The sequence below is a fragment of the Oncorhynchus mykiss genome, chromosome 2 (assembly GCF_013265735.2).
Source record: "Oncorhynchus mykiss isolate Arlee chromosome 2, USDA_OmykA_1.1, whole genome shotgun sequence".
Classification (NCBI taxonomy): Eukaryota; Metazoa; Chordata; class Actinopteri; order Salmoniformes; family Salmonidae; genus Oncorhynchus; species Oncorhynchus mykiss.
Window position 1 is genome coordinate 13726244 of NC_048566.1, and position 25526 is coordinate 13751769.

Sequence of the window (25526 nt, forward strand, 5' to 3'; positions counted from 1 at the left end):
CATTCATTGCCACATCTGGGAAGCTTAACTTTCATGAACTCTTATGAGCCTTGTGTTTGTGGAAAGAGAATGAAAATCACAGAATGAAAAACATCTGAAGGTGCATAGATCTCTATTTTAACATCCCTGACCAACACTGATGTGGCTAGCACCCTCTCCCCTTAGTCCTGATGCAGCTAGCTAGTCTCCATTGACTGTCTGTCTTCACACAGGAGAGAAGACTTGATTGACTATGTGTCTGTCTTGACACAGGAGAGAAGACTTGATTGACTATGTATCTGTCTTCACACAGGAGAGAAGGCTTGATTGACTGTCTGCACCAATTAATTGAACACATTCAAAATGATTGACAGTCTATGAGGGGCGGGCCACACAGCATGGAACACAGCTTTGAACCGTTCTATTCTTTACTTCTGCCTGTTCTAATGCTCTGGTTTGTATTCTGTAGTGGTGGTGCATCTGGGTGGGGATTCAGGAGGGATTACTGTTGAACAGTCCTGTGCTGGAGACTGTGGATAAATCTGTTGTGAGGGCTGGCTCAGGGGGATAAATGTGTCTGTTGTGAGGGCTGGCTCAGGGGGATAAATGTGTCTGTTGTGAGGGCTGGCTCAGGGGGATAAATGTGTCTGTTGTGAGGGCTGGCTCAGGGGGATAAATGTGTCTGTTGTGAGGGCTGGCTCAGGGGGATAAATGTGTCTGTTGTGAGGGCTGGCTCAGAGGGCTCGGGGCATTTTGGAGCATTGTTCACTGGCACACTTTAGTGTTTGCCTCTTTATCAGTGAGATAATATTTGAATCAGTTTGGCTCTGCTGGCTCTCAGGTTTTTCCTATCCAGAGTTGCACAAAAGCCAACCACTAATCATCATTGGAGAAATCCAAACGAGAACAATGTGAATTCAGAGAGTAATTTTCCTCTGTGGCCGGATGCCAAGAGGCGCCTTGGCAGGATGAGACTCTATGGTTTTACCCAGGGATTCCCGGCTTTGTAGTCCTGGTGTGTGAGGACTTTCATTTCACACACACACACACACACACACACACACACACACACACACACACACACACACACACACACACACACACACACACACACACACACACACACACACACACACACACACACTCGCACACACTCGCACACACACACACACACACACACACACACACACACACACACACACACACACACACACACACACACACACACACACACACACACACACACACACACACACACACCATTGGATTAGCATGATAAATGATGGTTGGTGGTTATTCCCTCTGCTTGTCCTGGTCATAAATACAACAGAAGTGGTTTACATATTTGGTCTTTATAGGTTGATATTAGATTCATTTACAGATGTACAGTAGGATCTTAAATTGAGCCAGTTTGCTACAGTAGGAAAATAATCCCTCAGAAACAGGAAATGTTAATTATTATGTGGATTATTATGAATGGACATTTTTTGTAGGGGTTGATACATTTTAAAGTGGAAATTACAAACTTTAGAAGCCTTTTTAAACCTTAAACACACTACAAGTTTGCATTCTCAGTAACAAAAGAGTGATCAAATTAAGACCTACATCTACAATGATAGCACCAGACCTTGCCCAAGGCTACGAGCCTCACTGTGTAGTTAATGAGTGTTAATGTGCTGTGCTGTGGATCCAAACTCCCGTATGCAGCATTATGGAAATGTGATGATCCCACATTGTTCAGATCAATCTAATCCCTACTAATTGCAGGCTTATTAGACAATACAATACAATACAATGCAACACAATACAATACAATGCAACACAACACAATACAATGCAATGCAATGCAACACAATACAATGCAACACAATACAACACAACACAATACAATACAACACAACACAATACAAAACCTTATGAGACTTGAGGCTTCTCTAGCCAGACTGCAAGCTCATTTAGTAATAGAACACCTCTGATAACAAATCCCTGACACAGGATATACTGTACAGATGTAGGATCTTAATTTGAGCCAGTGTGCTACAGCAGGAGAATAATCCTGCAGCAAAAGGAAATCAGAATAATTATGTGGATTTTAATTAATGGACATTTTTGTAGGTGCTGATACATTTTTCGTCCGAGTATATCAAGTCTGACATTTCTAAGTAGAAATTACACACTTTAGAAGCCTTTTTAAAACTCAAATACACTACTAGTTGGCATTTTGCAGGAAAATTCTCATCAACATAAGAGTGATCAAATGAAGATCCTACATCTGTACATTTGTCAGTATCAGTATTTTAACCTTAATATCTTATACATTTAATACCATAACTTTTATTATGGCAAGACCATCTAGGGTTCTTGTCATGCCCCCAGTCAAATTCCATGTGACCGTTGAGCAGTGGTGTGCATTCATGGATGCCAAAAGGCCAAACAAATTACCAAGAACAAAATGAAAAAACATCAATTATTTTATCTTTCACCTGTTTCAGAATTTTCCGTCAATTCGCAAGAGGCTGAATGTATCTCACAGGAGAAAGCATCTGAGCGAGCGAAACAGTGTCCCTCTGTCTCTCTACGTGTAGGCCATCTTTCTGATGCTGTCTGGTCCAAATAAGTATGACATTGATGCCGCCCGTAGCATTGAAGACAAGGGAAGCCAGACATTGATGCCGCCCGTAGCATTGAAGACAAGGGAAGCCAGACATTGATGCCGCCCGTAGCATTGAAGACAAGGGAAGCCAGACATTGATGCCGCCCGTAGCATTGAAGACAAGGGAAGCCAGACATTGATGCCACCCGTAGCATTGAAGACAAGGGAAGCCAGACATTGATGCCGCCCGTAGCATTGAAGACAAGGGAAGCCAGACATTGATGCCGCCCGTAGCATTGAAGACAAGGGAAGCCAGACATTGATGCCGCCCGTAGCATTGAGAGCATAAATCATTGACAGAAAATCTTGAATTGTTGCATCTCGTTGTGTTGTTGTCCTCCGGTGGCTAGCTAGCCAGCAAGCTAATATTGGCCCTTTCCTAAATTAGTCATGGACTGAGATAGGGCTGTGCGATATGACCAAAATGATATATCACGTTATTTAAAAAACATTGACGGTATTATATGTTTTTTAATAATACAAGTTCTAAATGAGCTTTATGAGTAGTGTGTGACTCTAGGGTGGCAACACATACATTATAAGTGATTTCAATGGGTCTTTCTCCATTCTGATTGTTTTATATTGTTCTATTCAACTTCAGCCCACAAAAAGTCATCATTGTCATCAATTTCTGCATTTGAGATCATTTCCATACTGTCACGTAGGGCTGCACGATATTGGCAAGCAATCTGGGCCTTATTTTTAACCAAATGTTGCAATTTGACTTGTGATTTAGAGCAAAACACTTGGGTTAACTGTTGGAATCATGGAAATAGAATATCTATCCAAATTATATAGTTCCAATATAATAGTGGGCACAGTGCTGTTTGACATGACAGCGAATGAAAATGCAAGGGAGGAGTTATTGTGACAGGGTAGGAAGTAATGTGACTCCTAGGGGACCTATTATCTTTGGCTACATTGAATGTTTTTTTCTTAGCAACTTCATGTAGCCAACATGTTCTTGCTTTGCGTTTACCTCTTTAATTTAGAAGACACTGTTCAATATGTACCTAGATGTAGAAGGCCAATGAACTTCTTAGGGCTAGGCCCCTTTTTTCTCCACTTCCGGTCTGAATGACGTGCCCAAAGTAAACTGCCTGTAGTTCAGGCCCTGAAGCCAGGATATGCATATAATTGGAAAGAAAACACTTTGAAGTTTGTAGAAATGTTAAAATAATTTAGGAGAATATAACACAATAGATATGGTAGAAGAAAAACCAAGCTGACTTTTTTTGAGAGAGAGAACATCCTCTTAGAAATGCAAGAGAAAGGTCATATTGAAAATTAGCTCCCTGGATGCAATTCCTATGGCTTCCACAGGGTGTCAGCAGTCTATGTTCAAGGTTTCAGGCGTGTAACTTCAAAAACGAATAAGAAATATCAGTTTTAGTAGAGGGACAGTCTTGGAAATTCATGTTTGCGCGTGCCATGAAGACATTACGCACCTGCTAAAATCAGTTTCCTATTGAACATACTTCTTTCCGAAATAAATATTATAGTTTGATTACATTTTAGGGTATCTGAGGAGTAAATAGAAATGTATTTTGACTTGTTGAAACAAAGTTTAGGGGTAGATTTTCGGATTCCTTTCTCTGCAAGTTGAACGAGTGGATTACTCAAATCGATGGCGCCAACTAAAAGGACTTTTAGGGATATAAAGAAGGATTTTATCTAACAACACGACACTACATGTTATAGCTGGGACCCTTTGGATGAAAAAGTAAGTGAATATTTAATCGTTATATGTGAATGTATGAACCTGTGCAATCTCAAACAATCGCATGGCATATTTTCACTGTAATAGCTACTGTAAATCGTACAGTGCAGTTAGATTAACAAGAATTTAAGCTTTCTGACAATATAAGACACTTATATGTACATAAAATCCATAATATTTCTGACTATTTATTTGAATTGCGTGCTCTCCAGTTCCACAGCGATTTGTCCCGCTAGCGGGACACCTGGCCCTAAGAAGATTGAAGTAGTTCTAACTTTGACCATGAATAGAAGTTAGGCTAGTGAGCAAGCATTTTAGCCAGGTAGCCTAGGACAACAAATAATAAAAGTGTGTACTGTACGACAGAGTGATAGACCGTTTCATCCACATGAAAGATGTTTTTCTACTTGCATGAACACACACACACACAAATCAGAACCATGGACAGCCACATCATATTTAGCTTACATTGATTGGACTAAATAGTTTTTGGTATCTTTTAGTTGTCACTGTATTAGACTGAGCAGAGGTGATTTGATGATGTTGAAATGGTGCTGGAACAGTGGAGGCTCCTGTTTTCTTTGTGACTTGCGGTAACTCTGTGGTTCTAAAGCAATAGTTGTTTAGTGGTCCAAAAATGTTGGGAACATTAACTTGCTTGACCATGCTGTAGGTCATGTAACTAACTGTCTGTTACTGTACCTGCAATATGCTTTGTGGACTTCACTAGACAGAGGTTGCTCTTCAGATTTGTGATAAAACAAAGGTGTGGTTGAATCTATTCTGCCACTGTGTCTTCTTGTGGTCTCGGCCTTTAGGCCTGTGTATCACTGTGGCAAGGCATGTGAACTAGCAGGTTATAGAGCAAACAACGCAATTATCACAACACATAGGTTGTAATATGGATCTTTTTGAGGGTGAGGGCTTCCCCAGTGATTTTACCCATGCACCACTACTGCCACTGAGTCATGGTATTCCCCTCCTATTCTGCTCCCTGTAAGCCTACATGAATGGTGCTGATGCATTGCTGGTACCCAACTCACTAACGGCTGTCAGGTTGCTAATGAATGGTCTGGTACTCAGCGCTCTATTGTCCCTCTAATCACTCTGACATCAATGCAAATTAAATCAAAATCACATCACATTAAACACTTCATGATTTGAATTAGTATAATCTGAATGATGAGAATAAATGCTGATGGGATTTAGAGGTCCTGTTTTGAAATGGACCTGGGGCTTTCCCAGCTGGACACAATTCATTTTTAAAACATTCACCCGGTCCACACCAGGTTCGGTCCGATCCGAGTGAGGGAAGTAGTAGAAAAACATTTTTTTGGGGGGGTACTTTATTAACCAGAGCAAAGGAAGGGAGCATGGTGCTAGGGAGCAGGGGAGAGGCTGTGTGGGTGTGTTTGTGTGTGCAATGTGAGTGACATGGGAGCTGGCACAGAAATACAGAGAGACAGAGAGACACAGAGAGAGACACACAGAGACACAGAGAGGGAGAGACACAGAGAGAGACAGAGACACAGAGAGAGACAGAGAGATGGCAAGTACTGTTAACTCGCATGGGAGCTGGCACAGAAATGCAGAGAGACAGAGAGACACAGAGAGAGACACACAGAGACACAGAGAGAGACAGAGACACACAGAGACACAGAGAGAGACAGAGACACAGAGAGAGAGAGACACAGAGAGAGACAGAGACACAGAGAGAGAGAGAGACAGAGAGAGACAGAGACACAGAGAGAGACAGAGACACAGAGAGAGACAGAGAGATGGCAAGTACTGTTAACTCGCATGGGAGCTGGCACAGAAATAAAGAGAGACAGAGAGACACAGAGAGAGACACACAGAGACACAGAGAGAGACAGAGACACAGAGAGAGACAGAGAGATGGCAAGTACTGTTAACTCGCGCCAGTAGACTAACTTCTTGCTAGTTATTTATCATCCCATCTGATTACATAATACTTATCTTGACTTCATCAAACCGAGAGAAGCTAGTTTATTCTTCATTTAGTTACGCAATGATTTTCATTCAGCATTCTACCCCCCCCCCCCCCCCCCCTGCAGAGAAAAAATATATTCCCTCTTTCCCCCAACACACACAGATGAGGGGATATCTCAAGGCTGCAACCCAATCTCTTCCCACTGCACCATGAGAGAAGGAAGGCCAAGCTAGATTAAAACTATTTGTCACTGTTGGGAGAAAGGACAGGAGAAAGGAGAAAGGTAGAAAAGAACAAAGCGAGCAACTAAAAAAGAAGAATTCAGTTTTGGGAGTTGGTAAATTAGTGTGTTGCCAGAGATAAGTATGTGTCGTGGTCATTTCCTGTATTAACAAATCATGAGAGAGCAAACCACACACAAGTCAGAGTTATCATAAAGTCCATATTTAATTATATGAGCTTCACCATAGCCCTGTGACTCTCAGATCAATTCAGTGTCTATAAATGAATTCTCTGAGAGTGCTTACAAAACAATTCTTAGTATCATTTATAGCTAAGACACACCCCTCTCAACTCACATGACGAATAACAGATCTTATGAACATTACAAAGGAAGACTTTACTTGAGAGAGGAGTATCCCATAGCCAGACAGCATTAGCTATAAATTATCGTTCAGTTTGCTCTCCTAAAACGAGGTTCTACTTCTCGTTCTTGGTACAACATAGTACCAAAACATTACCTCATCCAATGGCATATATCAATTGTCAATTCTAGATACATCAAAAATACAACCCCTCCTGGACAAACTCACGAAGAGGAGTGACTGGCACACAGACATTGTGGAGCCAACTAACTGGTCCCCTTTAATCACGCCATTCCTTCACATGGTTTAGGAATAGTTACAGACACATTCACAGATAAGACCAACCTGACCTCTCCCCTCTCTGGGCCCCAAGTAACTGAGCCCTAGCAGAGAAGGGATAACTGCAAACTGCCAACAGTATCATCCAAAAAGAAGACATCCTAATGACAAATATCTCACATAAGCATTATTATGTAAATAAAACATCTTATTTATCAATGTTACCTAACTAATTATGATTCTGCTACCACACATGGCAGGTAGTTGGATGTAGCCTTTCAGCTGTGGTGGTGTCAGAGGGAATCCAGTGGAGGAGAAACGGTTTAGACTAGTTCTCTCTTAACCATGCACTCCCTGCTTGTACAGGTTTGTCCTCCTAGATGAAGACACATTTCCCACAGATTCATTAGTTGTATAGTAGGGCACTGCACGCTTCACCTCACCTTTGAGATGGTGCCAGTGTGGCTTCATCCAAACACTCACTCATCTTCTCCAGCTTCTTGTAGCTTGTGCTGCGACATTTGTCTCTCCACGCCGTCCTGTTGGATGACAGTAACGCAGGGCAACGGGGGTGACTCCCTCTTTCCCCTCCTTTGTCACATGGATGTGGTACACATCACAATGCTGTACCCAGGAGAGTCCAGCCAGGGTCTAACACACACTGAGGCTATGCAGCAGCTGCTGTTTCCTGGCCCCTTGGAGCCTCATCAATGGAGAAATTGTCATGTGACGCCACGGAGAGGAGCTCCTTCTGACAATCTGACAGCTGAAAGATGTCTCATGGCTGATGCTTCATTTCTCCTCAGCAGAGGTGCTGTGGTGGTGTGGTGCCCTGGGGGCCACGGAGAGAGGGGGATGCTGGGATGTGGGGTCTATACAGACAGTGTGATTGGCTGTTGCTGTCTGTAGGGGGAAGGGATCGGAACCCCTACCTGACATATCTGACAGGGTCGGGGAATCCCTGAGAGAGCTGCTGTGTGCTTGTTGTTGTTGTACAGCTCAGCTCACTGACCTCCATCTCCTGAGATCCACTACCTCTCTGTGTGTAGTTGGACTGCTTGGACACCTGCTCAAATGATTCTCTAGGTTTGTTTTATACCGGTGAAACATACTCAGGATACTCCAGCACATGTATTGACCGTTTGACCCTGTCATCTACATCAAAATGCCAAGTTAAACAGCTGTAAATATAATAAACGATAACTGAGTGTGAACTCTGACCTTTGTTGTTCCTCAGGACAGCGACCTGGAGGCCATGATGAGACACATGGAGCAGGTTCTGGAAGGAGAGCTCAGCGGTGAGTTAGAACACACCACGCAGGGGGTCGATGGACTTGTCCTAATGGTAGCAGAGTAGTGAGAAACCAGGTTACAAGTGCTCTGCAGTGGTAATTGATGTAGCTGCAGCCTACCGATGTTAAGGATATTGATGTGTTTCCACACCGTGAACACACTCCTACATTAACTGTACTGGAAGGCCTGCGGTGGGCTGAGAGCATGTCTGGTTGGAGCATTGATCAGGTCTTTCACTGTGCTGCTGTTTACCGGTGCTAGAGTAGCTATATCAGATGTGCTTACCTTCGTATGGATGTCTGGATAGGGCTGGGATGTTTCCCGGTGCTAGAGTAGCTATATCAGATGTGCTTACCTTCGTATGGATGTCTGGATAGGGCTGGGATGTTTCCCGGTGCTAGAGTAGCTATATCAGATGTGCTTACCTTCGTATGGATGTCTGGATAGGGCTGGGATGTTTCCCCTGCATTACATCCTCTCTATACCTTATTAGGGTTCTTCCTCCTGACCTGTTGAACACGTTGATGCTGTGTGTGTTCTATAGGTAGGTGTAAATCCTCCTCTCTCACCGCCCAGCATGCTCACCACAACACCATTCAATGCATTTCCTGTCAAGCTCCCTTCTTTCTAAACAAGTAAAAAAAAAAGCACTTATTTTGCCTCTATTTTCAAGTTCTCCATTTGATATTTGAAGAAATTGCTCAAATTACTCCTGTGTGTCCAAGCACTAGATTACTGTCTGTTCTGTCACTAACAACAGACAGACAAGTTACTCCTGTGTGTCCAAGCACTAGATTACGGTCTGTTCTGTCACTAACAACAGACAGACTAGTTACTCCTGTGTGTCCAAGCACTAGATTACTGTCTGTTCTGTCACTAACAACAGACAGACTAGTTACTCCTGTGTGTCCAAGCACTAGATTACGGTCTGTTCTGTCACTAACAACAGACAGACTAGTTACTCCTGTGTGTCCAAGCACTAGATTACTGTCTGTTCTGTCACTAACAACAGACAGACTAGTTACTCCTGTGTGTCCAAGCACTAGATTACTGTCTGTTCTGTCACTAACAACAGACAGACTTGTTACTCCTGTGTGTCCAAGCACTAGATTACTGTCTGTTCTGTCACTAACAACAGACAGACTAGTTACTCCTGTGTGTCCAAGCACTAGATTACTGTCTGTTCTGTCACTAACAACAGACAGACTAGTTACTCCTGTGTGTCCAAGCACTAGATTACTGTCTGTTCTGTCACTAACAACAGACAGACTAGTTACTCCTGTGTGTCCAAGCACTAGATTACTGTCTATTCTGTCACTAACAACAGACAGACTAGTTACTCCTGTGTGTCCAAGCACTAGATTACTGTCTGTTCTGTCACTAACAACAGACAGACTAGTTACTCCTGTGTGTCCAAGCACTAGATTACTGTCTGTTCTGTCACTAACAACAGACAGACTAGTTACTCCTGTGTGTCCAAGCACTAGATTACGGTCTGTTCTGTCACTAACAACAGACAGACTAGTTACTCCTGTGTGTCCAAGCACTAGATTACTGTCTGTTCTGTCACTAACAACAGACAGACTAGTTACTCCTGTGTGTCCAAGCACTAGATTACTGTCTGTTCTGTCACTAACAACAGACAGACTAGTTACTCCTGTGTGTCCAAGCACTAGATTACTGTCTGTTCTGTCACTAACAACAGACAGACTAGTTACTCCTGTGTGTCCAAGCACTAGATTACTGTCTGTTCTGTCACTAACAACAGACAGACTAGTTACTCCTGTGTGTCCAAGCACTAGATTACGGTCTGTTCTGTCACTAACAACAGACAGACTAGTTACTCCTGTGTGTCCAAGCACTAGATTACTGTCTGTTCTGTCACTAACAACAGACAGACTAGTTACTCCTGTGTGTCCAAGCACTAGATTACGGTCTGTTCTGTCACTAACAACAGACAGACTAGTTACTCCTGTGTGTCCAAGCACTAGATTACTGTCTGTTCTGTCACTAACAACAGACAGACTAGTTACTCCTGTGTGTCCAAGCACTAGATTACTGTCTGTTCTGTCACTAACAACAGACAGACTAGTTACTCCTGTGTGTCCAAGCACTAGATTACTGTCTGTTCTGTCACTAACAACAGACAGACTAGTTACTCCTGTGTGTCCAAGCACTAGATTACTGTCTGTTCTGTCACTAACAACAGACAGACTAGTTACTCCTGTGTGTCCAAGCACTAGATTACTGTCTGTTCTGTCACTAACAACAGACAGACTAGTTACTCCTGTGTGTCCAAGCACTAGATTACGGTCTGTTCTGTCACTAACAACAGACAGACTAGTTACTCCTGTGTGTCCAAGCACTAGATTACTGTCTGTTCTGTCACTAACAACAGACAGACTAGTTACTCCTGTGTGTCCAAGCACTAGATTACGGTCTGTTCTGTCACTAACAACAGACAGACTAGTTACTCCTGTGTGTCCAAGCACTAGATTAAGGTCTGTTCTGTCACTAACAACAGACAGACTAGTTACTCCTGTGTGTCCAAGCACTAGATTACGGTCTGTTCTGTCACTAACAACAGACAGACTAGTTACTCCTGTGTGTCCAAGCACTAGATTACTGTCTGTTCTTTCACTAACAACAGACAGACTAGTTACTCCTGTGTGTCCAAGCACTAGATTACGGTCTGTTCTGTCACTAACAACAGACAGACTAGTTACTCCTGTGTGTCCAAGCACTAGATTACTGTCTGTTCTGTCACTAACAACAGACAGACTAGTTACTCCTGTGTGTCCAAGCACTAGATTACTGTCTGTTCTGTCACTAACAACAGACAGACTAGTTACTCCTGTGTGTCCAAGCACTAGATTACTGTCTGTTCTGTCACTAACAACAGACAGACTAGTTACTCCTGTGTGTCCAAGCACTAGATTACTGTCTGTTCTGTCACTAACAACAGACAGACTAGTTACTCCTGTGTGTCCAAGCACTAGATTACTGTCTGTTCTGTCACTAACAACAGACAGACTAGTTACTCCTGTGTGTCCAAGCACTAGATTACTGTCTGTTCTGTCACTAACAACAGACAGACTAGTTACTCCTGTGTGTCCAAGCACTAGATTACTGTCTGTTCTGTCACTAACAACAGACAGACTAGTTACTCCTGTGTGTCCAAGCACTAGATTACGGTCTGTTCTGTCACTAACAACAGACAGACTAGTTACTCCTGTGTGTCCAAGCACTAGATTACTGTCTGTTCTGTCACTAACAACAGACAGACTAGTTACTCCTGTGTGTCCAAGCACTAGATTACGGTCTGTTCTGTCACTAACAACAGACAGACTAGTTACTCCTGTGTGTCCAAGCACTAGATTACTGTCTGTTCTGTCACTAACAACAGACAGACTAGTTACTCCTGTGTGTCCAAGCACTAGATTACTGTCTGTTCTGTCACTAACAACAGACAGACTAGTTACTCCTGTGTGTCCAAGCACTAGATTACTGTCTGTTCTGTCACTAACAACAGACAGACTAGTTACTCCTGTGTGTCCAAGCACTAGATTACGGTCTGTTCTGTCACTAACAACAGACAGACTAGTTACTCCTGTGTGTCCAAGCACTAGATTACTGTCTGTTCTGTCACTAACAACAGACAGACTAGTTACTCCTGTGTGTCCAAGCACTAGATTACTGTCTGTTCTGTCACTAACAACAGACAGACTAGTTACTCCTGTGTGTCCAAGCACTAGATTACTGTCTGTTCTGTCACTAACAACAGACAGACTAGTTACTCCTGTGTGTCCAAGCACTAGATTACTGTCTGTTCTGTCACTAACAACAGACAGACTAGTTACTCCTGTGTGTCCAAGCACTAGATTACGGTCTGTTCTGTCACTAACAACAGACAGACTAGTTACTCCTGTGTGTCCAAGCACTAGATTAAGGTCTGTTCTGTCACTAACAACAGACAGACTAGTTACTCCTGTGTGTCCAAGCACTAGATTACGGTCTGTTCTGTCACTAACAACAGACAGACTAGTTACTCCTGTGTGTCCAAGCACTAGATTACTGTCTGTTCTTTCACTAACAACAGACAGACTAGTTACTCCTGTGTGTCCAAGCACTAGATTACGGTCTGTTCTGTCACTAACAACAGACAGACTAGTTACTCCTGTGTGTCCAAGCACTAGATTACTGTCTGTTCTGTCACTAACAACAGACAGACTAGTTACTCCTGTGTGTCCAAGCACTAGATTACTGTCTGTTCTGTCACTAACAACAGACAGACTAGTTACTCCTGTGTGTCCAAGCACTAGATTACTGTCTGTTCTGTCACTAACAACAGACAGACTAGTTACTCCTGTGTGTCCAAGCACTAGATTACTGTCTGTTCTGTCACTAACAACAGACAGACTAGTTACTCCTGTGTGTCCAAGCACTAGATTACTGTCTGTTCTGTCACTAACAACAGACAGACTAGTTACTCCTGTGTGTCCAAGCACTAGATTACTGTCTGTTCTGTCACTAACAACAGACAGACTAGTTACTCCTGTGTGTCCAAGCACTAGATTACTGTCTGTTCTGTCACTAACAACAGACAGACTAGTTACTCCTGTGTGTCCAAGCACTAGATTACGGTCTGTTCTGTCACTAACAACAGACAGACTAGTTACTCCTGTGTGTCCAAGCACTAGATTACTGTCTGTTCTGTCACTAACAACAGACAGACTAGTTACTCCTGTGTGTCCAAGCACTAGATTACGGTCTGTTCTGTCACTAACAACAGACAGACTAGTTACTCCTGTGTGTCCAAGCACTAGATTACTGTCTGTTCTGTCACTAACAACAGACAGACTAGTTACTCCTGTGTGTCCAAGCACTAGATTACTGTCTGTTCTGTCACTAACAACAGACAGACTAGTTACTCCTGTGTGTCCAAGCACTAGATTACTGTCTGTTCTGTCACTAACAACAGACAGACTAGTTACTCCTGTGTGTCCAAGCACTAGATTACGGTCTGTTCTGTCACTAACAACAGACAGACTAGTTACTCCTGTGTGTCCAAGCACTAGATTACTGTCTGTTCTGTCACTAACAACAGACAGACTAGTTACTCCTGTGTGTCCAAGCACTAGATTACTGTCTGTTCTGTCACTAACAACAGACAGACTAGTTACTCCTGTGTGTCCAAGCACTAGATTACTGTCTGTTCTGTCACTAACAACAGACAGACTAGTTACTCCTGTGTGTCCAAGCACTAGATTACTGTCTGTTCTGTCACTAACAACAGACAGACTAGTTACTCCTGTGTGTCCAAGCACTAGATTACTGTCTGTTCTGTCACTAACAACAGACAGACTAGTTACTCCTGTGTGTCCAAGCACTAGATTACTGTCTGTTCTGTCACTAACAACAGACAGACTAGTTACTCCTGTGTGTCCAAGCACTAGATTACTGTCTGTTCTGTCACTAACAACAGACAGACTAGTTACTCCTGTGTGTCCAAGCACTAGATTACTGTCTGTTCTGTCACTAACAACAGACAGACTAGTTACTCCTGTGTGTCCAAGCACTAGATTACTGTCTGTTCTGTCACTAACAACAGACAGACTAGTTACTCCTGTGTGTCCAAGCACTAGATTACGGTCTGTTCTGTCACTAACAACAGACAGACTAGTTACTCCTGTGTGTCCAAGCACTAGATTACTGTCTGTTCTGTCACTAACAACAGACAGACTAGTTACTCCTGTGTGTCCAAGCACTAGATTACTGTCTGTTCTGTCACTAACAACAGACAGACTAGTTACTCCTGTGTGTCCAAGCACTAGATTACTGTCTGTTCTGTCACTAACAACAGACAGACTAGTTACTCCTGTGTGTCCAAGCACTAGATTACTGTCTGTTCTGTCACTAACAACAGACAGACTAGTTACTCCTGTGTGTCCAAGCACTAGATTACGGTCTGTTCTGTCACTAACAACAGACAGACTAGTTACTCCTGTGTGTCCAAGCACTAGATTACGGTCTGTTCTGTCACTAACAACAGACAGACTAGTTACTCCTGTGTGTCCAAGCACTAGATTACGGTCTGTTCTGTCACTAACAACAGACAGACTAGTTACTCCTGTGTGTCCAAGCACTAGATTACTGTCTGTTCTGTCACTAACAACAGACAGACTAGTTACTCCTGTGTGTCCAAGCACTAGATTACTGTCTGTTCTGTCACTAACAACAGACAGACTAGTTACTCCTGTGTGTCCAAGCACTAGGAAAACTAGCTTTAAAAAACAGCTAAAAACAAGCAAAAATTCCAGTATATTCAGCTGTACTCTGATATTCTAATGGTGAATATTATACCACGGATATGACAAAACATTTATTTTTACTGCTCTAATTACATTGGTAACCAGTTTATAATAGCAATAAGGCACCTTGGGGGATTGTGGTATATGGCCAATATACCATGGTTAAGGGCTGTGTCCAGGAACTCTGCTTTGCGTCGTGTGTAAGAACAGCCCTTAGCCATGGTATATTGTCCATATACCACACCCCTCTGGCCTTATTGCTTAACTGTTGCTGTCCTCATAGGTTGATGTGTTTGTTTGCATATTTTGGGCTCTGACAGGTGGGTGTTCTCTCTAACAGGTTGTGCTGAAGCCCTATGCTCTATGTATCCCTCCATGGTGTTTACTTAAACAGGGAAGGGAGTGGAGAGCAACAGTGGTCTGGTGGAATAGAAAGGAAAGGAAGGAATGCATGTTTAATCCACTTGAGAATGGAAAGGAATGCATGTTTAGTCCACAGAGAATGGAAAGGAATGCATGTTTAATCCACAGAGAATGGAAAGGAATGCCTGTTTAATCCACAGAGAATGGAAAGGAATGCCTGTTTAATCCACAGAGAATGGAAAGGAAGGCATGTTTAATCCACAGAGAATGGAAAGGAATGCATGCATAATCCACAGAGAATGGAAAGGAATGCATGTTTAATCCACAGAGAATGTAAACTAGTGCATGTTTAATCCACAGAGAATGGAAAAGAATGCATGTTTAATCCACAGAGAATGGAAAGGAATGCATGTTTAATCCACAGAGAATGGAAAGGAATGTCTGTTTAATCCACAGAGAATGTAAACTAATGCATGTTTAATCCACAGAGAATGGAAAGGAATGCATGTTTAATCCACAGAGAATGGAAAGGAATGCCTGTTTAATCCACAGAGAATGGAAAGGAAGGCATGTTTAATCCACAGAGAATGGAAAGGAATGCCTGTTTAATCCACAGAGAATGGAAAGGAATGCCTGTTTAATCCACAGAGAATGGAAAGGAATGCCTGTTTAATTCACAGAGAATGGAAAGGAATGCTTGTTTAATCCGTAGAGAATGGAAAGGAATGCATGTTTAATCCACAGAGAATGGAAAGGAATGCATGTTTAATCCACAGATAATGGAAAGGAATGCATGTTTAATCCACAGATAATGGAAAAGAATGTCTGTTTAATCCACAGAGTGGAAAGGAATGCATGTTTAATCCACAGAGAATGGAAAGGAATGCATGTTTAATCCACAGAGAATGGAAAGGAATGCATGTTTAATCCACAGAGAATGGAAAGGAATGCATGTTTAATCCACAGAGAATGGAAAGGAATGCATGTTTAATCCACAGAGAATGGAAAGGAATGCATGTTTTATCCACAGAGAATGGAAAGGAATGCATGTTTAATCCACAGAGAATGGAAAGGAATGCCTGTTTAATCCACGGAGAATGGAAAGGAATGCATGTTTAATCCACAGAGAATGGAAAGGAATGCATGTTTAATCCACACAGAATGGAAAGGAATGCCTGTTTAATCCACAGAGAATGGAACGGAATGCATGTTTAATCCACAGAGAATGGAACGGAATGCATGTTTAATCCACAGAGAATGGAAAGGAATGCCTGTTTATTCCACAGAGAATGGAAAGGAATGCCTGTTTAATCCACAGAGAATGGAAAGGAATGCCTGTTTAATCCACAGAGAATGGAAAGGAATGCCTGTTTAATCCACAGAGAATGGAAAGGAATCCATGTTTAATCCACAGAGAGTGGAAAGGAATGCATGTTTAATCAACAGAGAGTGGAAAGGAATGCCTGTTTAATCGACAGAGAGTGGAAAGGAATGCCTGTTTAATCCACAGAGAGTGGAAAGGAATGCATGTTTAATCCACAGAGAATGGAAAGGAATGCCTGTTTAATCCACAGAGAATGTAAACTAATGCATGTTTAATCCACAGAGAATGGAAAGGAATGCATGTTTAATCCACAGAGAATGGAAAGGAATGCCTGTTTAATCCACAGAGAATGGAAAGGAAGGCATGTTTAATCCACAGAGAATGGAAAGGAATGCCTGTTTAATCCACAGAGAATGGAAAGGAATGCCTGTTTAATCCACAGAGAATGGAAAGGAATGCCTGTTTAATTCACAGAGAATGGAAAGGAATGCTTGTTTAATCCGTAGAGAATGGAAAGGAATGCATGTTTAATCCACAGAGAATGGAAAGGAATGCATGTTTAATCCACAGATAATGGAAAGGAATGCATGTTTAATCCACAGATAATGGAAAAGAATGTCTGTTTAATCCACAGAGTGGAAAGGAATGCATGTTTAATCCACAGAGAATGGAAAGGAATGCATGTTTAATCCACAGAGAATGGAAAGGAATGCATGTTTAATCCACAGAGAATGGAAAGGAATGCATGTTTAATCCACAGAGAATGGAAAGGAATGCATGTTTAATCCACAGAGAATGGAAAGGAATGCATGTTTTATCCACAGAGAATGGAAAGGAATGCATGTTTAATCCACAGAGAATGGAAAGGAATGCCTGTTTAATCCACGGAGAATGGAAAGGAATGCATGTTTAATCCACAGAGAATGGAAAGGAATGCATGTTTAATCCACACAGAATGGAAAGGAATGCCTGTTTAATCCACAGAGAATGGAACGGAATGCATGTTTAATCCACAGAGAATGGAACGGAATGCATGTTTAATCCACAGAGAATGGAAAGGAATGCCTGTTTATTCCACAGAGAATGGAAAGGAATGCCTGTTTAATCCACAGAGAATGGAAAGGAATGCCTGTTTAATCCACAGAGAATGGAAAGGAATGCCTGTTTAATCCACAGAGAATGGAAAGGAATCCATGTTTAATCCACAGAGAGTGGAAAGGAATGCATGTTTAATCAACAGAGAGTGGAAAGGAATGCCTGTTTAATCCACAGAGAGTGGAAAGGAATGCCTGTTTAATCCACAGAGAGTGGAAAGGAATGCATGTTTAATCCACAGAGAATGGAAAGGAATGCCTGTTTAATCCACAGAAAGTGGAAAGGAATGCATTTTTAATCCACAGAGAGTGGAAAGGAATGCATGTTTAATCCACAGAGAATGGAAAGGAATGCATGTTTAATCCACAGAGAGTGGAAAGGAATGCATGTTTAATCCACAGAGAGTGGAAAGGAATGCATGTTTAATCCACAGAGAGTGGAAAGGAATGCATGTTTTATCCACAGAGAGTGGAAAGGAATGCATGTTTAATCCACAGAGAGTGGAAAGGAATGCATGTTTAATCCACAGAGAATGGAAAGGAATGCATGTTTAATCCACAGAGAGTGGAAAGGAATGCATGTTTAATCCACAGAGAGTGGAAAGGAATGCATGTTTAATCCACAGAGAGTGGAAAGTAATGCATGTTTAATCCACAGAGAGTGGAAAGGAATGCATGTTTAATCCACAGAGAGTGGAAAGGAATGCATGTTTAATCCACAGAGAATGGAAAGGAATGCATGTTTAATCCACAGAGAATGGAAAGGAATGCATGTTTAATCCACAGAGAGTGGAAAGGAATGCATGTTTAATCCACAGAGAATGGAAAGGAATGCATGTTTAATCCACAGAGAATGGAAAGGAATGCATGTTTAATCCACAGAGAGTGGAAAGGAATGCATGTTTAATCCACAGAGAATGGAACGGAATGCATGTTTAATCCACAGAGAGTGGAAAGGAATGCATGTTTAATCCACAGAGAATGGAAAGGAATGCATGTTTAATCCACAGAGAATGGAAAGGAATGCATGTTTAATCCACAGAGAGTGGAAAGGAATGCATGTTTAATCCACAGAGAATGGAAAGGAATGCCTGTTTAATCCACAGAGAATGGAAAGGAAGGCATGTTTAATCCACAGAGAATGGAAAGGAATGCATGTTTAATCCACAGATAATGGAAAGGAATGCATGTTTAATCCACAGAGAATGGAAATGAATGCATGTTTAATCCACAGAGAGTGGAAAGGAATGCCTGTTTATCCATGTATTCTATCCCTCACACGTATTTCTCTCTTCTTACAAATAATGACTTACTCCGATTCACACACACGCACACACACTCCATCTCCCGTGTCACTCACAACGTACACACACACACACACACACACACACACACACACACACACACACACACACACACACACACACACACACACACACACACACTCTCTCTTAGCTGGCCCAGTGAACCGTGGAACCTCATGTCAGATACTGGCAGCTCCTAGACACCGCCTCTCTGCCTGCTCACCTGTGGTGAAGCTCTACTCTCAGCAGCTGCTTTTATTTAATATTGGCCTAGATAAGTCTGGAAACATACAATGACAAACTTTCTTCCAACCCACTGTGGAAGTACTGCCTTGGTGACAATGATTTCAAACTTTCATGTAAATAACGAAGAGAATAACCACACACACAAAACTGATTAGTGAAGGTGCTGGAGGCATGCTCAGATGAATCTCGACTGAACGAAAGCTCAGCTACTATTAAAATACATTTGCATCTGACTGGAAGTGTGCCAGGACCTTTTCCTGTTTTTCCAGTACAAACAATGAAACAAAATGAAATCAAGTTACTACTTTACCTGAATGTGAATGAGTTGTGTATTTCTCTAAAAGTGACCATGTGTTGTGTTGATGTCTTCTTCTCTCACCTATCACTCTGTTTTAGGTTAAAGACGCTGGCTAGGACATCTACAGCTCTCTCTCTCTCTCTCTCTCTCTCTCTCTCTCTCTCTCTCTCTCTCTCTCTCTCTCTCTCTCTCTCTCTCTCTCTCTCTCTCTCTCTCTCTCTCTCTCTCTCTCTCTCTCTCTCTCTCTCTCTGTGGGTGGGTGGATGTGTAATTGATTACACCAAATAAAAGATTTGGATGCACTTCCCCTGCTCTCTTTACATAAATCTACTTTTTAATAACTCAAAACAACCCAAGCTAAATGGCAATGGTACCAACAACTCTCCCTGCACTCTGGCAGTATTTCATCTGAGTGGAGACAAGATGACACACAGCATGATTTACTGTGATTAGATAGACAAGGGCAGAGATACCATCACAATCCCACAGTCGTTGAGAACAGATGTGGTGTGTGTGGGGGGGATGCGAGGTTGTGATGGATACTCTTGAACTAACAGAGATCATTATTGTTTTGTTTCTATATTTTGTCACGTAGGAGGTGATTGTCACAGACCAAGGAGAATTTGCTTTGATTTTATACTACATTTGAGCATATTAAAACAGATCAGAAGATTGCTCACAAAATTATGAAATCATGTAAATACGAAAATATCAGTTTAAGCCTTACATTTAGCTGTATTTTTAATGAATGAATTGCCCATGCGTGTCCCCAATAATCATAATTTCCTCTACAGTGGCTGAAGCAGTGCCAGAAGAGGGCCAGTGGGTCCCCATGGGGCCTCCAGTCATCAACAGCACCATGGCTGAGACAAGGATTCAGCGCATGACTGAGTGAGTATGAGAACCTCTCCTTTCATCTGACTTCACATTTGATTTGATTTGATTTCTTTAAGTGACGATAAACTCAAAAGTATTTATTAACTCTGAACAATTATGTTAATTATCTCGTGAAAAGCCTAACTTGTGATCAGAAACTACAACACTGTATATTCACTTCAGCTAAAGAGCGGGCTAACTTCATTTCCATCCCTGCACATACTGGCAACAGCAAACTTTAAAATGTTCAATACACTCAGCATTGAAGTTTTAAATGAAAGTAGGATGTATCTCACCTCCAGGCAGAGTCTGTTTCCCTGTCTGCCTGTGGCCTCTCTATCCATCCACCCTCTTGTTGTTCTATCCATTGATCTTTGCTGCACATCAATATGGATATCACATCAGCCTGGTGTAGCTGTGGGAGAGGGGCCCATCCCTCTGCTGTCTGCCCAGTGAGGTGGATGTGTGATAGGGTGAGAAGGGGAGTGGCAGGGCCTGACGGTGCTGCTGGCCCAGGGGCCCAAACCTCAGCTCTATTCCACAACACTACTCTCCTGTACAGACAGCTCTCTGGACAGACGGACAGACGGACAGACGGACAGACGGACAGACGGACAGACAGACAGACAGACAGACAGACAGACAGACAGACAGACGGACAGACAGACTGAATAAATACATAACTGTAAGTGAAGTGATGGGGTTTGGAGTTTGGGCTAAGTGAAGTGATGGGTTTGGAGTTTGGGCTAAGTGAAGTGATGGGTTTGGAGTTTGGGCTAAGTGAAGTGATGGAGTTTGGAGTTTGGGCTAAGTGAAATGATGGGGTTTGGAGTTTGGGCTAAGTGAAGTGATGGGTTTGGAGTTTGGGCTAAGTGAAGTGATGGGTTTGGAGTTTGGGCTAAGTGAAGTGGTGGGTTTGGAGTTTGGGCTAAGTGAAGTGATGGGTTTGGAGTTTGGGCTAAGTGAAGTGGTGGGTTTGGAGTTTGGGCTAAGTGAAGTGATGGGTTTGGAGTTTGGGCTAAGTGAAGTGATGGGTTTGGAGTTTGGGCTAAGTGAAGTGATGGGGGTTGGAGTTTGGGCTAAGTGAAGTGATGGGGATTGGAGTTTGGGCTAAGTGAAGTGATGGGTTTGGAGTTTGGGCTAATTTAAGTGATGGGGTTTGGAGTTTGGGCTAAGTGAAGTGATGGGTTTGGAGTTTGGGTTAAGTGAAGTGATGGGTTTGGAGTTTGGGCTAAGTGGAGTGATGGGTTTGGAGTTTGGGCTAAGTGAAGTGATGGGTTTGGAGGTTGGGCTAAGTGAAGTGATGGGTTTGGAGTTTGGGCTAAGTGAAGCTGCAAGAGGCTGTTACCTGGAAAACACAGCCCCACTCGTCAAGCAGGACACACTTTCCTTTTCACACAGCGACAGTAGTATTCTGTTAAACACACACACACACAGTGTGAGTTCTCAGCTCCATGCTCCCATGATGAGACTGGTGTATTAATAACAGAGGCCCAATTCCTGTGGGAGAGAGAATTAGACCCTGTCAGATCCCTCAGAGCTGCCGCTTCATAAAGGCCCAGGAATAAGAGGGGGGTGGAGGGAGCGAGGATGAAGGGAGGGGAAGGAGGGAGGACAGGAGAACAGGTAGCAATTTACAGCAACAGAATCTGTCACCACGGCTCTCTTGGCTCCAGGATGTTTGATTGTACCTCTCATCTAAACGCAGGCTTAAGCCCACTGTGTCTGACTCTGTGTACATGAGAACCTTTGGGAACCTGCTCAAAGCAAACCCCCCTCAATCTAATGTTCTGTTCATCATTGGAACAATCCTATTCTGGTGTTATGGGAAATGTTTATACCTATCAAGTCAATGCACTAGCACAGTAAGCAAATAAAACGTTTTGCAATTTACAACAACAGATAGCTGGGTTGTCATGAGCTGCCATGGCCTGTTATGACCTCATTATGTTGTGATAGATGTTCAGTAAGAGGCCTTTATTACGGTGAAGGGAATCCATCAGGCTCACTGTCTTAGACTTCCTCTGTCTGTTGTTAAGTGCTGCAGAAGGGGGCCATTTCTTGATTGCTGAATAGAGAGGTAAGCTTTGATGCTGATGCAAGAGTTTCTGTTGGGTTGTTTTGGTGGAGGAGGAGGAGGAGGGATGCTGATTAGCGCCACTTACTGTGTGTGTTAGAGAGAGAACGAGAGAACGAGAGGGGAGATTGAGAGAGAGAACAAGAGGAAGAGAACGAGAGGGAGCGAGAGAAAGAAAGAGATACAGAGAACGAGAACAAAAGAACGGAAGAGAAAGAGAGTGTGTTTGATTGAGTATGCATCATTGACTGACAACTCTCATAAACACATGCACATGCACACACACCATTAGTCCCATTTTTGAGGGCTCTTCACTTTCAGATATATAACACATGTATTAAACATGTACTGAGAACATGCTCATCCATAGCCCTCCCCAGCTCCTCAAGGGGCTATTTACAATCATTTTGATTGATACAATATTTTTGTACCATTCAATATTTGGGCTCCGATTTTTGTTATTCATCATAGTCATAGTCAAAATGTTGCATATTTACATTTGTGTATAGAAAAAAACAACTCCGTAGAGAGGAAATAGGTCCCCGCTTGTTTACAAATGTAGGAGCCAAAGTTGTGTCTCAATGTAGGGACTGTAAAGGTCAACTGAAGAGGAGGAGATGGAGTAGTGAGGAGGAGAGAGAGGGAGAAGGAGATGGAGGAGAGAGGAGGAGTGAGAGGGGGAGAAGGAGATGGAGGAGCGAGGAGAAGAGAGAGAGAAGGAGATGGTGGAGAGAGGAGGAGAGAGAGAGGGAGAAGGAGATGGAGGAGCGAGGAGAGAGAGAGGGAGAAGGAGATGGAGGAGCGAGGAGGAGAGAGAGAGGGAGAAGGAGATGGTGGAGAGAGGAGGAGAGAGAGAGGGAGAAGGAGATGGTGGAGAGAGGAGGAGAGAGAGTGATAAGGAGATGGTGGAGAGAGGAGGAGAGAGAGAGTGATAAGGAGATGGTGGAGAGAGGAGGAGAGAGAGGGGGAGAAGGAGATGGTGGAGAGAGGAGGAAAGAGAGGGGGAGAAGGAGATGGAGGAGCGAGGAGAGAGAGAGGGAGAAGGAGATGGTGGAGAGAGGAGGAGAGAGAGAGGGAGAAGGAGATGGAGGAGCGAGGAGAGAGAGAGGGAGAAGGAGATGGAGGAGCGAGGAGGAGAGAGAGAGGGAGAAGGAGATGGTGGAGAGAGGAGGAGAGAGAGAGGGAGAAGGAGATGGTGGAGAGAGGAGGAGAGAGAGGGAGAAGGAGATGGTGGAGAGGGACCAAAATAATCTACTCTGTAGTAAAGATGTCTGCTATCACAGAACCTCAAAAATGGAATTACATTATAAAGTTCCATCAATCGCAAACAATCAGATGAATTAGATTATACAGTTCCATCAATCGTAAACGATCAGATGAGTTGTGGGTATGACAACTCATGCAGGGAGTTGGTGTGTACGCAATACGCATTGCCCCTCTCTAATCATCAGTCTTACAGTGGAGACCCTGCTGACACAGTGCAGACCCTGCTGACACAGTGGAGACCCTGTTGACACACTGGAGACCCTGTTGACACAGTGGAGACCCTGTTGACACAGTGGAGACACTGCTGACACAGTGGAGACCCTGCTGACACAGTGCAGACCCTGCTGACACAGTGGAGACCCTGTTGACACAGTGGAGACCCTGCTGACACAGTGCAGACCCTGTTGACACAGTGGAGACCCTGTTGACACAGTGGAGACCCTGCTGACACAGTGGAGACCCTGCTGACACAGTGCAGACCCTGCTGACACAGTGGAGACCCTGTTGACACAGTGGAGACCCTGCTGACACAGTGTAGACCCTGCTGACACAGTGCAGACCCCGTTGACACAGTGGAGACCCCGCTGACACAGTGGAGACCCTGCTGACACAGTGGTAGCTGCCACCTCTAGAGTGAAAGTTCTGCCTCGTGGAGACAGTCACCGTCCAGAGGGTGACACTCACTTCATCTTGACTGGAGGAAGATTTGGAATTTGTCCACCTGCTCACTGCCGTGTCTCAGAATGCCTGCCCCAAAAAATCATATAAAGAGAGGCCCAGTTCAGTCTATACAAGACACTTCTGTTAAGAGAGAGAGGGGAGAGAGAGAGGGAGAGACTCTAACACTCACTAGGCTCCCTTGTGCCTCTGCAACAATACCTCAGAGAGGACTTTCAATCCTCTCACAATCCTAGCTGCTTCTATATTCTATCTGTTCCATAGGAAGCCTCAAGCCAGAGATGACTTAGAATGGAATTATAATAATGAGACAGCATTTGCTAGGCCTGCATATTCTCTCTAAGAAAAAGACAAAGCTAAATTACACATTTATTGCTAAACTTAACTTCAGCCTTCTGAGGACACTTATAATGTTAAGAAGGATGGATAGCTCTGGAATTTCATCTGTTGCTACAGACTCTCTGCTGATTGAGAATCTCTCTGTTGATTGAGAACCTCTCTGTTGATTGAGAACCTCTCTGCTGATTGAGAACCTCTCTGCTGATTGAGGATCTCTCTGCTGATTGAGGATCTCTCTGCTGATTGAGAACCTCTCTGCTGACTGAGAACCTCTCTGTTGATTGAGAACCTCTATGTTGATTGAGAACCTCTCTGCTGATTGAGAACCTCTCTGCTGATTGAGAACCTCTCTGCTGACTGAGAACCTCTCTGCTGATTGAGAACCTCTCTGTTGATTGAGAACCTCTCTGTTGATTGAGAACCTCTCTGCTGATTGAGAACCTCTCTGCTGATTGAGAACCTCTCTGCTGATTGAGAACCTCTCTGCTGATTGAGAACCTCTCTGTTGATTGAGAACCTCTCTGCTGATTGAGAACCTCTCTGCTGATTGAGAACCTCTCTGCTGATTGAGAACCTCTCTGCTGATTGAGAACCTCTCTGTTTATTGAGGACCTCTCTGCTGATTGAGAACCTCTCTGTTGATTGAGAACCTCTCTGCTGATTGAGAACCTCTCTGCTGATTGAGAACCTCTCTGCTGATTGAGAACCTCTCTGCTGATTGAGAACCTCTCTGCTGACTGAGGACCTCTCTGCTGATTGAGAACCTCTCTGCTGATTGAGAACCTCTCTGCTGATTGAGAACCTCTCTGCTGATTGAGAACCTCTCTGCTGACTGAGGACCTCTCTGCTGATTGAGGACTTCTCTGCTGATTGAGAACCTCTCTGCTGATT

The 25526-nt window shown here is 43.2% G+C and overlaps 1 protein-coding gene across 1 annotated transcript in view; it reads left to right on the top strand.

Annotated features, from left to right (window-relative positions):
- The window catches only part of LOC110520780 (serine/threonine-protein kinase Nek11-like), a 92192-nt gene that overhangs the window by 62405 nt on the left and 4261 nt on the right, over positions 1 to 25526 (top strand). Inside the window, exons 14-15 of the mRNA XM_036938564.1 lie at positions 8404 to 8464; positions 20194 to 20290. Coding sequence (XP_036794459.1) covers positions 8404 to 8464; positions 20194 to 20290 — 158 coding nt within the window. The remainder of the gene's footprint in view (positions 1 to 8403; positions 8465 to 20193; positions 20291 to 25526) is intronic.